At 37.9% G+C, this 17,690-nt stretch overlaps 1 protein-coding gene across 1 annotated transcript in view; it reads right to left on the bottom strand.

Annotated features, from left to right (window-relative positions):
* The window catches only part of LOC117340028 (peroxidase-like protein), a 35,959-nt gene extending 19,248 nt beyond the window's left edge, over nucleotides 1-16,711 (bottom strand). Inside the window, exons 1-5 of the mRNA XM_033901777.1 lie at nucleotides 16,693-16,711; nucleotides 2,456-2,658; nucleotides 2,160-2,295; nucleotides 1,481-1,695; nucleotides 928-1,107 (exon numbers count right to left, since the gene is read on the bottom strand). Of these exons, the coding sequence (XP_033757668.1) occupies nucleotides 928-1,107; nucleotides 1,481-1,695; nucleotides 2,160-2,295; nucleotides 2,456-2,651 (727 nt within the window). The 5' untranslated portion in view covers nucleotides 2,652-2,658; nucleotides 16,693-16,711. The remainder of the gene's footprint in view (nucleotides 1-927; nucleotides 1,108-1,480; nucleotides 1,696-2,159; nucleotides 2,296-2,455; nucleotides 2,659-16,692) is intronic.
* Nucleotides 16,712-17,690: the final 979 nt, after the last annotated feature.

Genomic DNA, 17,690 nt, shown 5'->3' with positions numbered 1-17,690 from the left:
TGTATAAAATACACTATAAGAGATGTATAAAGTACACAATAAGGGATGTATAGTACACAATAAGGGATGTATAAAGTACACAATAAGGGATTGATAAAGTATACAATAAGGGATTTATAAAGTATACAATAAGGGATGTATAAATTACACAATAAGGGATGTATAAAGTATACAATACGGGATATATAAAGTACACAATAAGGGATGTATACAGTACACAATAAGGGATTATAAAGTACACAAAAAGGGATGTATAAAGTACACAATATAAAGGGTTATAAAGTACACAATAAGGGATGTATAAAGTACACAATAAGGGATGCATACAGTACACAATAAGGGATGCATACAGTACACAATAAGGGATGTATAAAGTACACAATAAGGGATGTATAAAGTACATCATAAGGGATTATAAAATACACAATGAGGGATTATAAAGTCCACAATAAGGGATTATAAAGTACACAATAAGCGAGGTATAAAGTACATAATAAGCGATGTATAAAGTATACAATAAGGGATCATACAGTACACAATAAGGGATGTATAAAGTACACAATAAGCGAGGTATAAATTACACCATAAGCGATGTATAAAGTATACAATAAGGGATCATACAGTACACAATAAGGGATGTATAAAGTACACAATAAGGGATGTATAAAGTATACAATAAGGGATCATACAGTACACAATAAGGGATGTATAAAGTACACAATAAGGGATTATAAAGTACACAACAAGGGGTGTATAAAGTACACAATAAGGGATGTGTAAAGTACAAAAGCAGAGATACCAAAGAGTAGGACGAGGCTAATAATAATAAATATGTCATTATAAAATGAATTGTTCGAACCAATTAATAATTAACTCCAGCTAATTTACAATATGTTTTATGTGTAATCTTTGCTTTTATTGATTCACCTTTGGTCATGGGGGTTCCTTGGAAGTCATGGTCGATCAACTGACCCCATGACATCAGCAGTACAGAGTGACCTTTCTCGTCAAGGTGACAGGTACCAGTACTGTGTAGGACGTTACTGATCAATCGAGCGCTAGGAAGGAGTTTACCGGTGATACTGAAGATTCGGGGCATGTTTATTCCTGTATCCATAGCAACAATAGAGATACATCTTAATATTTTTTTTAAATATCACATGAAGAATTTGATATATTAAAGGTGTTAATTGAAATTGTCAAAATTTTGATAACGACATCTATATCGTCACCGGTTCATTGTGGATAAACAAGATTATAAGTATGTGATCAGATATTTTATTCAGTTCATTTTAATTGTCAAAATTATGTATCAATGGTGAAAGCAATAATTATATCAAATTTTAATTTGACTAACAGATTTGTACCTACGTACATTTTGTATACTTGTTTAAATTTATATTTGACATATGAAATCTCTGAAATCTATGGGCGTTATAAAATAAGCACTGGGAAATCTCAAAAGTAACGAAATGCATACCATCGCTGTACGCCGCCGGTAGGTAGCGTAGTTGTGGCTTCATCGAGGCTCCCCAGTTGGGGTATTGTAAATTGTTACAAGTACCATCGGCCGTACGATAACATTGTTTTGGGTTACACTCCGGGACCGGGCAGTTACAATACGGAGCGATACACTTTCGCCACTTCGTAACTACTTGTGGGTCAGACTGTAATACTTCTAACGGTAGCTTTGTTCTGTCGTAAAGCAAATTAAGATATGAAATAGTATATATATATATATATAACAGCATACACTCCCCCACTCCCCCAGAACACACACATAATATATATATATATATATATATATATGTATAATATACAGCATACAATCCCCCCACTCCCCACACATAATATATATATATATATGTATAATATACAGCATACACTCCCTCACTCCCCCAGAACACACACATATATATATATATATCTATTTATATCATGAAGAGTGAAGAACTTAAATATATATTTAATATAAATATAATATAATATGATATAAATGACTCATCAATAAACATAGCAAATTTGATAATAAGGCACAAGATTTGATCCTCAATGATATTGGCTTAATCAATACCTAGGAGGCCACAGGGAAAACTCGATAGAAATGAGATGCAAAAGCCCATTAATACAATACATTTTATAATTTAGATATATCTTACAGACTGAGTAGCTCCCTGGTCGCTCGAACACTGATGTACGCCTTGTCCTTGAGCTGTGTAAGTTTTCCTCGGTCTCCAGAAAACATGAACTTGGCGTGGTGCCACAAGTGACCTTCCAACAATTTTCGATCATTTCCTAGAATAGCAAAAATACCATTTACGGTTTTTAATATCCTACATAAATGCTTAAACACGTGCACTAGAGGCAACGCATTTCACAGTCAAGAAGTTACAGTTATATTTATTCATATTGATTAACGAATATAATATCATCTAACAGTAGTAACATACAGTACCTGAATGAAAATGCTGCTCTTCAAAATGTTTCTTTATCTCGAGTTCTTTGACTGCGGTCTTTATGGAGTGTGATATCATGTCGGAGAGGGCAGCGTAATTTGTGAATCCAGCTGATCCCGGAAGTGATACACAGAATTGAACAAGTGAAACGACTGTCACAAGACAAATGAAGCTCATCCTCATAACGGACGCCATCTTGAGTCTGAAAGATGAACAGGAATAACTAAGGTCAAAATATGAGGATTTTCTACATTGATAGTAGACTCTGACTGCGAATAAATTAGCGTATACGCATTGAAAAAAAAAGGTTCAGTGGGTTAATAAGCGCGGGAATCAGTAAGTATAATCATTGATAGTGTCTTTTTATGACAGAACGAAACGAAAGTAGACTTCGCAGTTTTGAAAAGTCTCATCAATCCAGTTTTAACGTTTTCTCCTGTTATCCGATTGTAATAGGGTCATATACTAAATGTTAATATGTGTCCGTAATAAATAGTTTCGTTTATATCACTTTTATCAATTAATAATAGTTATGTAATTACTGCGCGTGCGCGTGTCTTTGTATACGCAGGTAATGAATGTACGTGCGTCACGCAGTGGCGTAGGAAGTCGTCAAAAAGCAATATTTTTGTTAACCTTAAATTTTACGCCATATACAAATCGTATGCCATCTCATCAAAGCTAGCCAATAATTATCATTTCAACATCCCCATGATAATTTGTGTAGTACGAAATGATAAGGATATATTATTGATAGCAAAACATGAATCACCAGGCGCAGGTCCAGGATTTTCGAAAGAGGGGGGGGGGGGGGGGGTCAGTAATTTAGTGACAATGCGAGCGCCGTAGGCGCGAAACATTTTTTGTTTTTGTTTTGTTTTTTTGTTTTTGCAAGGGGTCTGGGAGCCGCCCAGCGGGTCCAGGGCAGTGCCCTGGTAGAGGGTTCCAGGGGGACGAAGCCCCCCGGCGAAAATGAATATAAGAAATCGCAATCGTTCGGGATCAGGTGCGGATCCAGGATTTTCGAAAGAGGGGGTACAGTTATTTAGTGATAATGCGAGCGCCAGAGGCGCGAGCCGAATTTTTTTTCTCCATTTTTAAGGCTATAAAAAAATTGTTCCTGCTCCGAAAAAGGGAAAAAATTTCATAGAATAGGTATTCACTTTAAAAACTGATAGAATTGAGGTTTTGATGTAATACTTACCAAACTTTATTATTATGCATTAGTCCACCAGTAACCCATATATTTGAAAATACAAGGTAGAAAATCCCCCCCCCCCCCCCCCCCCCTTGGGAGGCCCCACTAATCCTAGGATGTGCACACATACCCAGGGTACTTTCTCTTCATAATCCCAACATGGAACTGATGAAGCACAGGATAAAGTGAGTCAAGGGGAGGAATGAAAAAGGGTGGGACTCACTAAAGTTATGGTAAGTATTACATAATGAAAATTGGTTTTACAAGAAAAACCTCAATTTCATTTCAGTAATACATTACCATAACATTGTTATGCGAATTCGTCTTACCGTAGAGGAGACTCCGAATCCCAGCGCCATCAGCCGAAAAATAACAGCACTCCAGGGCCAACAAAAGGGGAAACCAAAAAGACAACCCAGATGTTAGAAACTGCCCGTGGATAAACAACGTGGGACATGAAAACGCAAAAACCTACTGACTAGAGGAAGGGGGAGCTGCAATCTGCTGTGCAATTACCACCGGACCAAGAGAGAATAGGTAATCAGAAACTGATGCCATAGATCTCAAATAAAAGTCAGTGAAAATAGTCTGGCCACGCCAAAAGGCGGCAGACATAATTTCCTGAAAAGAAGAACCAGAAAGAAGTGCCCAAGAAGAAGCAAGGGCCCTAACTTTAGTAGCTCTATCTTTGAAACCATCAACCATGCTTAATAGGCAAGAACAAACGAGTTCGAGTATCAAGATAAAACCTCAAGGACCGACAAGGACAAAGTAAAATGTCCCCATCAGCAGAGCCGACTACAGAATTCAAAGAAGGGGTCTTGATGGGGTCAGGAGAAAATCCAGGAACCTGATTCTTGGCTAAAAAACCAGGATCAGTGCACAAAGACACGGTAGAAAAATTCCGAGACCATCGAAGACAGGAAGGAAGACAAGAAAGAGCATGTACTTCACTACGTCTACGACCTACGTCTACCTCGGCCAACAAGAAAAACAGTCTTAAGAGTGATGCATTTTAAGGAAGCACTGCCTAGCGGCTAAAATGGAGCCTTAGTCAAGGAATCCAGGACGAAAGACAGATCCCACTGTGGGGAAAAATGCCTGACTCTGGACCGGTCAAGGCTAAAGCCTCTGATCATAACAGACAAAGAGGGAGAAGAGCCTACTTCTGGTCTGCCAAGAACAGAAAAAAACACTAGCCAAAGCCAAACGGTACCCAGCAACGGTACCTGGCGCAAGGCTTCGGTCTCTGAACAGAGAAAGCAGAAAATCCGCTATCAACTGAATAGAGGCCTTGACTGGATCAACCTGCCGTCCACCACACCAATCACAGAAGATTCGCCATCTGGACTGGTAGATGGCAGATGAGGAAGATCGAAGAGATCGTGTGATGCGATCCGACACCTCTGAAGAAAAGCCTGCCTGAGAGAGGCCTTCTTTGATAGCCTCCACGCGTGAAGGTGGAGGATCTCTGGGTATGGATGCATTGACCTTGAGCGAGGCTGCCGGAGAAGGTCCCAACTGGGAGGTAACTGCAGAGGTTGATCTACCAGAAGGGACAGCAACTGTGGAAACCAAGGCTGCCTCGGCCATAACCTCGGATATCAGAAGCAGAGAACATGGATGTTCCACGAACTTCTGAAGCATCCTGCCCACCAAGTTGAACGGAGGAAACGCATAGGCGCTCATCCCGTTCCAATCGAGAATATACTGCCCAAGGAATAGGATCCGGAATCGGGGAGACGAAGATAGGGATTTGACAGTTAAGGGAGGTAGCAAACATATCTATGTGAGGTCTGTCCCACACCTGACAGATTGCCCTGAAAACAGCGGGCTTCAGTTGCCACTCTGTCAGAACTGGCTGACGACGCCTGGATAGGGTATTGGCCAAGACATTCAGTCTGCCTGGAAGATGTTTGACTTGGATGGTCTCATTCATCTCTCGACACAACAGAAGGACTCGGATAGCGAGAGCGCACAGTACATGAGACCTTGTGCATCACTGCCTCTCCAGATAGGCCACAACTGTCGAATTGTCCTACCGAAGAGAGTGCAGTGCCAACAAAACCGCCCTCATCTTTAGAGCACATTTATGTGCTCCGAAAGGTGATTAACGGTCCAAACACCTGAACGGGATCGACCGTTCAGGTAGGCACTCTAGCCCGACATGGACGCATCCGAGTACAGGGTCATGGTGGGGCTTGACTTGCGCAGAGGTACCCCTTGAAAGACATTGTCCCGAAATATCCACCAGGCTGCAAAGTCCTTTACTGACTGGGTTAAGGGAAGCATAGCCTCCCAGTCCATGGAAGCAGGAACCCAGTTTGAGAGAAGGAACATTTACATGGGCCCGATGTGAAGCCGTCCCAGAGGGACCACATCTGCCAGGGAGTTAATGCTCCCCGGAAATCTGAGGAACCAACGAACCTGAACCCGAAGCATGTTCATGAAGGAAAGAGCCAACTCTCGAGCCTTCAGAAACTTGTCCTCTGGTGGTAAAACAATAACCTGGACCGTATTGAAACGGTTGCCCAGGAAGACAAAGTCCTGAGAAGGAACCACCTCTGACTTCTCTCTGGAAGGAATGAAACCTACCTTGAGCAAGAGTTTTAGAACCGATCGAGTTTCCTAAACTAACGAGTCCAGAACCATGTGTAACAGGAGGGAATCGTCGAAGTAGATATGGATATATATGCTTCTGGAGTAAAGGTCACTCACCAGAACCTACAACAGCTTGGTGAAAACCAGGGGAGCAGTGTTGAGCCCGAAAGGCATGGCCCGGAACTGAAAAACCTTGCCCTCGCAAGTGAAACGAAGGTATTTCTGTGCCGACTTCTAGATAGGAATATGGAAGTAGGCGTCCTTCAGGTCTACTGAAGTTGCCCACATTCCATCCCCAACGGCGGCAATAATGCCCCTGGGGGTCTCCATCTTGAAGTGAGGAGAATCCACGTGCTTGTTGAAAGCACTGAGATCGGACGCCAAGCACCTGACTTCTTGCGAACCAGGAACATCCTAGTAGAAGCCGGGCGTGCAGTCTGTTAAAGAAATTTCCTCGACCACACCCGTGAGAAGCATGGTCCTTACTCAGCTGTCCTGGGTGATCTCCTTCCAGTGAGGAAGAAAGGAAGCTAGACGACCGCCTACCGGTAAATCTGGTAAGGGAACGTCTAGCAAGTTCCTAGGATCGGAAACGAGTCCAGCTTGACCCGAACCGAGACTGGAAGCGACAGTTGAAGGCTGGACGGAGGAACAGTCAGGAACCCTGCTTGCCCTTGGAAGGAGGTTTCTTGCCACCCTTACCCTTCTTGCCCTTGGCCTTAAAGAGAGGCTTAGACTTAGTCCCAGAGGCACGACGCTTAGTATTAGGTCTAGCCTTCTTCACAGCAGACCCAGTACCCTGCGAGGAACTAGGAGTCTGACTAGGTTTGGCAAAAAGAACGCCAGAAGCCACAGAATCCTCCTTCAGATCCTTCTGAACGGAAGGCAAAACACCCCCAGAGTAGAACCTGTGAAGGGGTCCGTCAAGAGGCGAGAGCGGTAAGGTTCACTCACTTCAATGCCCTTCAAGACAGAGAAGCGTCGGGCGAGCACTACGTTACAGGGGAGGGAGCACTAGAGCAGCTACCGTTCTCAACGCAGCATTCATGGCAGATGTAAGTCTGTCCTGCGTGTCCTGTCTTTCCTCCTCCGATAACCGATCATCAGGCAGATCGGATATCCTATAGAGGGAAACCGTGAAAAAGTCCACATAAGACAGGACACTTTCATTTCAACATATTTTATTGGGAATCAAATGGATTGAACATCAGGCTAAGCCTATATTAAAGTTCTCTCCATAACATATTACATTTATTTCAAATAATTAGTATCTGGTTATTAGTCAAGAATGGAAATTACAGTATATATATAGAAAGAGTATTTGTGAATAATATATAATGATAATCTTATGTATTTTCTTTTTCTTTATGATAATTTACAAATCATTGTAAAGGATGTATTAGAACTCGTTTACTACGCAGGAGAGAGACAAGTGCCTGATCAACAACAGAGTTTCAGACTTTAAGACAGGACATGGAGAGGAAGCCTTAGCAACTTGTGGTGTTCCTTAGGCTAGAAGACCACCTGGTCGACTTGCTTCCCGGGCCAAGAAGCAAGGTCCCTCGATTCCAGCTTGGCTGGATGAGGGAAAGCTTCCCATCATGGATAGCATAATCTGACGGTTTAACCTCAGACAAATTTGCCAACCCACTCTGAAGACCCGGAAAACCAGGGAAACGGGTAGAAGATTTTTTTCTCAACAACCCGACAGCGGCCAAAGCAGAGGACACAGCAGTGTCCTCGGGCAGGGTCCCGTGGCTCCTAGGTGCTGGCTTAGGATGAACCAACGAGCTAAGCAAGGTAGTAACCGCAGGGACCGATGACATAGGAGGTGGGCAATCCTTCTAGCCGAGAATGTAAGCAATGTCAGCACGGAGCTGACGCATGCCGGCAACAAGATGGGAGGCTTCAGCCACAACATCCACGGCCTGATCTGATTCCCTAGACTCATCATCAGAAGACTGACCATCAGAAGACGGAGCAACCGATTGAGAGTTGTCCAAATCGGAACAACCAGGGGACAGATGCAGTATGCCATGCTCTGCCTGACCCGATCCCTCGCAATCCGTAGGGACGGTCTGGACGGTTAAAGGAGACAAGGAATTAGCCAAAGAGGCTATCTGGAGCCGTGGCTCAGACATAGCCTCTGAATGGGAATGTTTCTGTGAACGTTTACCCACCTTGGTCTTGGAACGTGACACAAAAATGGATTTAGTCCGTGTCACACCTTTTCCTAGAGACTGCATAGCAGCAGGGACCGCCTGAGAAGCGGAAGCACCAGATCTGCAAACCCAGACATGTACGGACCCTGTCCGCACCTGCTAGGATTCCGGAATGCCAAACCACTCGCAGGCTGATTTGGATGGCCCGAGAACGCCTGCGAACCCGCAGAGTTAAACCCAAAGCCTGGGGAGGGTGCCGGGTGGACACCACCCGACTGACCGACTGACCGACTGACCCATAGCCCGACGAATACGCCGGGTTCCCAATCACCGATACACCTGAAGCAGACACAGTGTGACTAGGACCAGACAACGAATAATTAGAGGGAAAGAAGGCTGAGGACATGCATGGACATCAGGTTGCCCTGCAAACCAGAAAGAGAGCAACAGAGAACCTCTGGGCCTGGCCGTGACAAACCAGGGTCCTTTTTTTAATTTATTTTGTATTCATTTTAATTTTAAGACATTCAATAACATACATATATACATATGTGGAAGCATTACATACACTATATACTTTACATCAACATTACATTCTCTCAGGTGGTATAAAAGTTATATATTATGATATACAAAATGTATTAGATTAACTGAATGTAGTTGGATTTATTATTAAAGTATACTGACTTTATCTTTGATTGAAACGTTATAGAATAGCAAAGAATGTAATAGACTGGAATAAGGGTGGAGATTGGGAGGGAGGGGGAGGGGGGACAACAACAAAGACAAAATGAGAAAAAAAATGGATTTCTGTATACACATAAAGACATGGACATATGGACAAGGTCATTGTAGACTGGTCTAACAAATATCAGTGATTTAGTGTTTCGGTTAAAGTTATTTGTTTATAAGTTTGTTGCACTCTGAAAGATCTAGAAATTTTGATGTGTTGGAACCAAGCTTAAATTTGTGACCAATCGTTTATTTGAGTAATATGATGTTCTTTATTTTTATAGTCCATAGTTGAAATGAGAATTTTAAGTGCTCTTAACTCAAATTTAATGTGATTTTTTAGATTGTCAAGATTAAGATCTAGGATCAAGACAGAAAAGAAAACCCACTTTAAATGAATTTATCAAGTATTTATCAAATATATAAGACTTGGGAAGTTTGGTCACATATTTTTAATTTGTAAATCAAAATACCGTAAACATATTTGTAATATGTGCATTTACAGTGTAAAACAATAGTATCGTTACTGTAATCTTCTCTGAGCCAGTTAATGTATTAGTCACATATTTTTTACCGTTTAAAAAGTATAGTTTATCGTATATTTACTGTAAACCTCTACGAGCCAGTCCATGTATAGTTTATAGCTATATATTATAGTTAGTGTAATCCTCTATGAGCCAATTTATGTATAGTTTAATTTATAGCTTTTAAAGTGTAATTACGGTAATCCTCTATGAGCCAGTATATGTATGGCTTATAGCTATATAGTATAAGTACTGTAATCCTACCACCTAGCTGAGTGACACTAGGGAATATCTTCCAATTCTCATATGAGGTATTTTAAAGTAATACAATGTAATGATACTTCATCTTAATTCCCCTACTCAAATTTCCCTTGGAAAAACTATTATGGCAATATTATATGTTATTATACATTTAAATATCATATATATATTTAATACGAGAAGAGACCAAGGCTGTTTTCAACTACACCAGTATCTTCCATGTTTGTGCTTTGTGTTTGTCTATGTTCCTGTAACAGTTTTGTTTACATTTATGTGCCACACACGTGTGAGAGAAAGATGGATGGATGGATGGATGGATGGATGGTGTGGGTGTGTATATATGAAGTGAAAATTATTTATGAACTGTTTTTTTATTGACAAAAATAAAACGTGTATCATATTTATTATTGTTATTTTCTAGTGTAACTGACTAATTTATTTGACAGAATGTTTAGAGTTTGGGTGCGTGGTTTTTTGTGTGTTGAGTGTGGTGAGTGAGAGGCCCCTGTGTGGGGACATGATTTATATTGAGAGCTGACCCCAAGGCCCCAACCTTGGCAGCCCTCCAATGTTTTACATGTCTGGTGGAATAAACTGTTTTTTGTACCTAAAAAAAAAGATTAAGATCTATTTGCAGGCATTTGTTTTTGCATATGAATTATTTTATAATTAAAATTATAAGGTTGTCTAAATTAAACTTTTGTTGCTTATTGATAAATTTGCCAAAAATTAATTCTTGTTTATTACATTTTTACCAGTGAAATATCAAAAATTATTCATTCTATAAAAGTGATATTTTTCAATATCATATTTTCACTAGTGAAAAATATCACTTTTGCTGATTTGACCAATCAAATTAATGATTAGAAAATACCAAAAGAATTGACCAATCAGAAAGCCCGACATATATGTCAGCACCTGGACAGGGGAAACTACTTTTTTGTTTACAAATTATCGCTGTAGGCCTAGTTAGCATACGGGGTAGGTTTTTCGTTGATAAAAAATGTAATAAACAGAATATCTAACAGTGTCTTCAGTAATACCAAATATATTTCACTCGTGTGGCTAATATTTTGATAGTTTTCACTCGTGCTGCGCACTCGTGAAAAATATCAAAATATTAGCCCCACTCGTGAAATATATTTGGTATTACTGAAGACACTGTTATTTTATATATATATAAAATGTCCGTAGACATAAATAAAGAAGTTTTCAGACACGTGCATATTTTCATCAAATCCAGCAATAGGTTTTAAGTAAAGGGTATTGATTGTATATTATGATTTGTATGCCTTGTTAAATGTCATCATGTAAATATCAATATATGAACTGTACTAGAGGGAAAGGCGTTGATAAGTTGGAAAAACTTGTGCCTAATCCTCTGCTCAATTTTAGGGCAATAAATATGTTTAAATCATATGTCAGTTTTATTTGGAGTCATTTGTGTTTTAAGTATTTCCCGGTGTGACTGATTGGTAGGAGTGATCAAATTATGAATTGTTGTTATAATGATCTATTGAATAATATTATCTTATTATATACGGGTATACATGTATACTGTTCTGAAAAGACTTTAGCGGGCTGAAGTTACATTTGTAGCAACGGATTCGTTATTCGTTATAAGGGATTCAAATAACGAATCCGCTTCGGGATTCGAATAACGAATCCGCTGCAGCAGCGGATTGGGGATTCGTATAACGAATCCGCTGGATTGGGGATTCTGTTTTTTATGTTTAAAATATATTTCTTTTTATTGACATTTTGACATTTAGCTTTAAATATTGAATTCGCTGAAGCAGTGGATTGGGCATTCAGTTACATATTAGTAATTTTCCTTATAGGATATGATTGGGGATTCAGTTTTTTACGTTTAAATGATTTTCCTTTTTATTGACGTTTTGATGTTTGGATTCAAATAACGAATCTGCTGCAGCAGTAGATTGGGAATTCAGTTTCTTATAGAGGAGGATATCTAACTCGAACAGTGTCTTCAGTAATACCAAATATATTTCACTCGTGTGGCTAATATTTTGATATTTTTGAAAAATATTAGCAACACGAGTGAAATATATTTGGTTTTATTGAAGACACTGTTAGATATTCTGTTTATTACATTTTATAGCAAAATATACAGAGGCAGCTCAATCTCTCCCAGAATTCATTGCGGTCCCTTGTCAACGGCTCACAAATGTACGCAAAATCGTGACGTTATGTATTCTATCTTGCAATATAACGTCATATAACATCAAATCTTTATTTTCCGCATTGTCGTTTGTAAGCAGTGTTCTGATTGGTCAAATAAAAAAAACTGATTTTTTTCACTAGTGAAACATATCAGAAAAAGTGATATTTTTCACTAATGAAAAATATCACTTTGATAGAATGACTAATTCTCGATATTTCACAGGTAAAAATGTAATAAATAGTGTTACACGTGTCCGTCCCGTCTCGTCCCGTCCCGCTTCAATATTAAACTAGCATATCTATATAACTACAAATGTGATTGTTGTCAAACTTTGTTTACATAACAAACATGATGCCCACTTGCGCAACTTGCTCTTTTTACCGGATCAAACATCTAAGACGGCCGCCACAGCCCCTGGCTAAAAATATATCCTGTAATAACGCTTGTTCTATCTGATTGATTGTAATGGAACTTGATGGGAGAGATGATACCATGACAGCACTCATAATAAACAATAAAAAAAACAGAATTTCGATTAAAGATGGCCGCCAAATAGAGGATTCTGATTGGTCGATATTTAAATATCGTTCGATTTTCATGAAATTTGGTATTATATGCAGTCTGGCTATACAAAGACAATGGCCATATTAATTTTTGTGGGCAAAAAATGGAAGTCATTTTCTGGCCCCTTATTGGTCAAAATTTAAATACTGTCCAAGTGTCGGGAACTAATTTCATGTGGATGCGGGGCCATTTATGTCTTACAGACATTTCTAGTTCTTATAAAATATGATTGGAGATTCGAATAACGAATCTGGTGCCAGCAGCGGATTAGGGATTCAGTTACATACATGTTCAATTGATATTTTTCCTTTTAACATATGATTGGAGATTCTAATAACAGCAGATTAGTATAACAATATTATTCAATTGGTAGCATAAATATAATAACCAAGAATAGTTTACTGATAGAATTTTAAATTCCGTATACATGTTTGCTTTCCAATCAAACCTTCAGCTATATCAAAAGGATGATCGATCTCGTTAGAGGTTACAATAGTAAGAATCCTTCTGGTCTTTATATATTTGTACCATAGAAATTAAAATAAATATTTGTACCATAGAATGCTGGCGAAGAAACATAGAACTTCGCAGATTCGAAATAGAATCCCATTATTGTTGATTGACTTATTTAGTAATTATATCATTCGGAACTCCGATATCATTGAAATACCCGCAAATTACCATTTTCGTACTTTGTGATAAAATACGATAATTAAACATTAAGAACTAAATCCACAATATATTATTGGCAGCAAATTCGTTATTCGAATCACAAAATCAAAATGTAAAATCGATTCTCCAATCATAAAAATGTAGTTTATCAGAAAAATACCAATGAAACATAAGTAAGTAATTGAATCCCGAATCCATCCCTGACAGTTATCCGAATCCCAAAATTTCAATAAAAAAAGAAAAATCCATTAATTATATGTAACTGAATCCCCAATCCACTGCTGCAGCGGATTCGCTATTTGAATCCAAATGTCAAAATGTCAATAAAAAGAAATAGCATTTAAACATAAAAAACTGAATCTCCAATCCGCTGCTGCAGCGGATTCGTTATTCGAATTCCCAATAACGTATAACGAATCCGCTGCTAACTTCAGCCTGCTAAAGACGTTTATGTCGGAATCTTATATGAATTTTATCTGTAAAATAAGTTATATAACTCCGAATCTGTTCATCTGTTTAAATCTCGTGGGAAGTACCATTAACGCCAATTTATTTTGATTGCCTTATAAGGAAATTGACCTTAACACTCTTATCAAAGATGGTGGTATGTTTGAACTGATTTCTATGAGTGTGTTGCTCGTTTTGGATTTTACTATCTATTTTCAAAGAAATGACGTAACCAGTATATTTGTGGGGTAAATATTGATAATAGATACCAGAACAATCAATTTACATGTATATGTTGTGGTTGTTTGTTTGTTTGTTTGTTTTGTTTTGTTTTGTTGAGGTGCTTCAGTACACTTGTGCCAGGAGAGATTTGAGAAATAACCAAACGGTTAGTGATCAATGGTGAACCCCTCCACTACTGTTTTGAAGTGGTATATTTGTTAAAGGGGCATTCTGTCGTTGAAATGATTCTGCTATACAAACAAGTACACGGGAATCTTATATTTTTCTCAACTAGTAAAAGTTATCAACTTTACCGTAATACAATACTCAAAGACCGAAGATAAACCAAAATTCTAAAAAATTAAAGTTTTTGAAAATGTGACTTCGACCCGAAGTGCGAGAAATTAATTGCCACCAACCACTATCAATACGAGCATGCGCAGACAAGTTCACGAACAGAAACGAAAGTGACGCACACGTGCAAAACTACATCAAATCCAGCAATAGATTTTGATATGTATTCTTGTAGTCTTTCTTGCAAACCTGTGTCTATGTTAATTGCATATATTCTTTATATCTAGCCTACTGTATGTTTATGTATATTTGAATGTTTTTTATGTAATGTATTTTTGATGATGGGAGAGGGCGTCCATAAGTTGAAAAAACGTGTGCCTAATCCCTGGTCAACTGGCAAAAAAATATGTTTAAAGTCAAAAAGTCAATAAAGAACTCGCATTGCTTCTGGAAAGAAATGCGGGGTAAATTGATAGTCGACGCAACAGACTGACAGGTTCGTAATGAAGTTCTGCTCGAAGTTACACTTGTTACCCAGCTGACAAATTACAACACTATAACAAAATATTACCTCATCGAACCACAATAAACGATTTTACAAGTATACTGTGTATTTGTCTTATCTTGACGTGTTTGCGCCATATCGGTGCTCATATTTATGTGACTTTGTAGCCAAAAAAAATGTTTGTAATATTTTAAACTTTTTTTTTTTTTTATATATTCTTAACTCATTTACTAGCTATGCATGTTACCATAACATAAGTAATTGGTGTACAACGGGCTATAATTGGGGTTTATAGTCACAACAAAAGCGGTACAGTTAAGTGTACTGTACATCACTCGCTACGCTATATATGCCACGAGATTTTTACCGAACTTGTGTGATTTTTATAGAATTGGTACATTGTATGTTTTTTAGCGAACTGATGGATATCTAAATGTTCCAGTTCGGATACAGAGCGGCAGAGTTTTGCGAATTCGCTGTACAAATATGATATTTATTCCATCACAATTAATAAAAAATATGAGTGTAAGTTACTTTTATTCATAAATGTTAACATTAATGTACAACACACATCTAGCGTTCGGACGAAGGAATGCCCCTTTAAGGGATAGTAACAGAAACATTAAAAACAGATATTTCAATATAAAACTATTTGAATCAGGTAAAATGACCTAGTTTATAATTGGAATATAATCAGAAACTATAGAATTGAAAGAGCATATGTATTTTTCGACATATCCATATAATATTCTTTTGCCTCGGATATGACGCGCTAGGTGGCGTTACTGGTCAAGATGAAGGATGTGATTGGTCAATGTAGCGGTAGATGCAAAATGCAGATATGCAGTTAAAAACAAAACAAAGTTAAGATTGAATGCAAGCTGAATAAGTGAATGTATCTTTTCAAATGACACATTAATAAAATTATATTCCTGATTCAAATGCAGTCTTATTATCACCAAAAATGATTCAAACTGATATAATTTTGTTATCCGTGCTGAAACGTATTAGTTCGTTGATTTATTTCACCAGCAGTTTTACATGATAACTACCAGCCTTAAAAATATGCCGTTTATCCTTTTTAAAGATATTTTTTTTTTTTTTTTTTTTAAACAGTTACCATAATATTGTATGATTATTATATTTATGCCAACTAGTTGATATCAATAAATGACTGATTTTGATGAGTAATTGCCAAAAAACTTTGGATAAAAATTGAGAAAAGTTTACCAGCCGGCGAACGTTTTGTCAGAATGGCAACGCACGTGCACATGTAACCGGGTCGTCTGTGTCAAGACACACCGGGAATAATTCTACACGGGTTAGCCACACGCTTACCTATGTCTGGTTAACTTACACACAAAATGTAAAACTAAAGAATTCAGAGAGCTTATCTAAAATGGGGTTTCTTTCCGAGAAATATTTGCAATAATATCCATTGTATTTGTGTTGTATTCGTGTCATTTTTACTGAATTATGAATACCGGGGTGTCATTTTTAGCGAATTTTAATCTAGCCCCCAAAACACCCCAAAATGTGCTATACACACTAGGGGAGGTCCAAATACATGTAGACTGTAACTAATTCCCAAGCCCCTGTGGTCGTAATATCGGGAGTACAAGTGATCCACCTGAATACTGCCCGATGTGAATTCGGGACTTGCTACACTGTCGGGAAGGGACTTCATACCTATGAATATACGTTCTAGGCTAACACCAAATGGCTGAAGCCGTACAGCTCTTAGAACATTCGACCTGATCATATTTATAAAATATACTAATATCTCGGAACAATCAATATAGTGTATCACATTTAAGGAATCAATCTAGAGTGAGAATGCAGCAATCAAAAATATAAGTAAGAATTTACCGTTTGTTTACTTCGAGGGCGCTGTTTAGGATGGTTCCGTGTCGGGGAGGTAACTCATTTTACGAATCGAAAATGATGTAAACGTAATCGGAAATAAAAAATATACAATAAAACACAATTAAATGTTTAGTTTAGACTGACTAATTATAAAAAGTTTAAGTATTTTCCGCGAAATTTGTTTTGTTACAGGTCGTTTATGTCGGTACAATCTAAACTAATAGCACAGTCGAAGAAGTTGGTTGATCTTAAAAAAAGTAATTGAACGGCTTCGTCTATGCACCTACGTACGGTAATGTGTGTGTAACATGACACAGGAATGAATTAGCAATGATATATATTTAATGCGCTGTTAAGCTTAAATAGAAAAAAGATTGTAAACGTGTCTTGAGATCTTGTCAGAAAACCGAGGTTGAGTCGGCACTTGATAGGATTTTTTTATTTTTTTTTTTTACATATTTTGATAAAATAGGATGCAAATCGCATAATTGTATTATAACCTTAATATAAGAAAAAAATTGTGAATTAAACAATATTTTTGTAAAAATTATTTATGATTTTCCAAGGACTATCGAGAAAAAATAAGCACATTGACATAATTATGCCTTTTTTGTATTTCTCGGCATAGTCGTATCATTTTCTTTTGACCCCAGATATGACGTGACAGGTGGCATTACTGGTCAAGATGAAGTATGTGATTGGTCAATGTATCGGTAAATGCAAAATGCAGATATGTAGTTAAAAACGAAACAAAGTTAAGATTGAATGCAAGCTAAATAAGTGGATGAATCATTTCAAATGACACATTAATAAAATTATATTCCTAATTCAAATGCAGTCTTAATATCACAAAAAATGATTGAAACTGATATGATTTTGTTATCCGTGCTGAAACGCATTGGTTCGTTAATTGCATTCACCAGCAGTTTAACATTATAATCACCAGTATTAAAACTATGCCGTTTATCTTTTTCAAAGATATTTCTGATTTATGATGCCAT

Source organism: Pecten maximus, chromosome 12 (genome assembly GCF_902652985.1).
Source record: "Pecten maximus chromosome 12, xPecMax1.1, whole genome shotgun sequence".
In the NCBI taxonomy this organism is placed as follows: Eukaryota; Metazoa; Mollusca; class Bivalvia; order Pectinida; family Pectinidae; genus Pecten; species Pecten maximus.
Note: the sequence above shows the minus strand (reverse complement) of the source record. Positions and strands in the feature narration are given on the sequence as shown.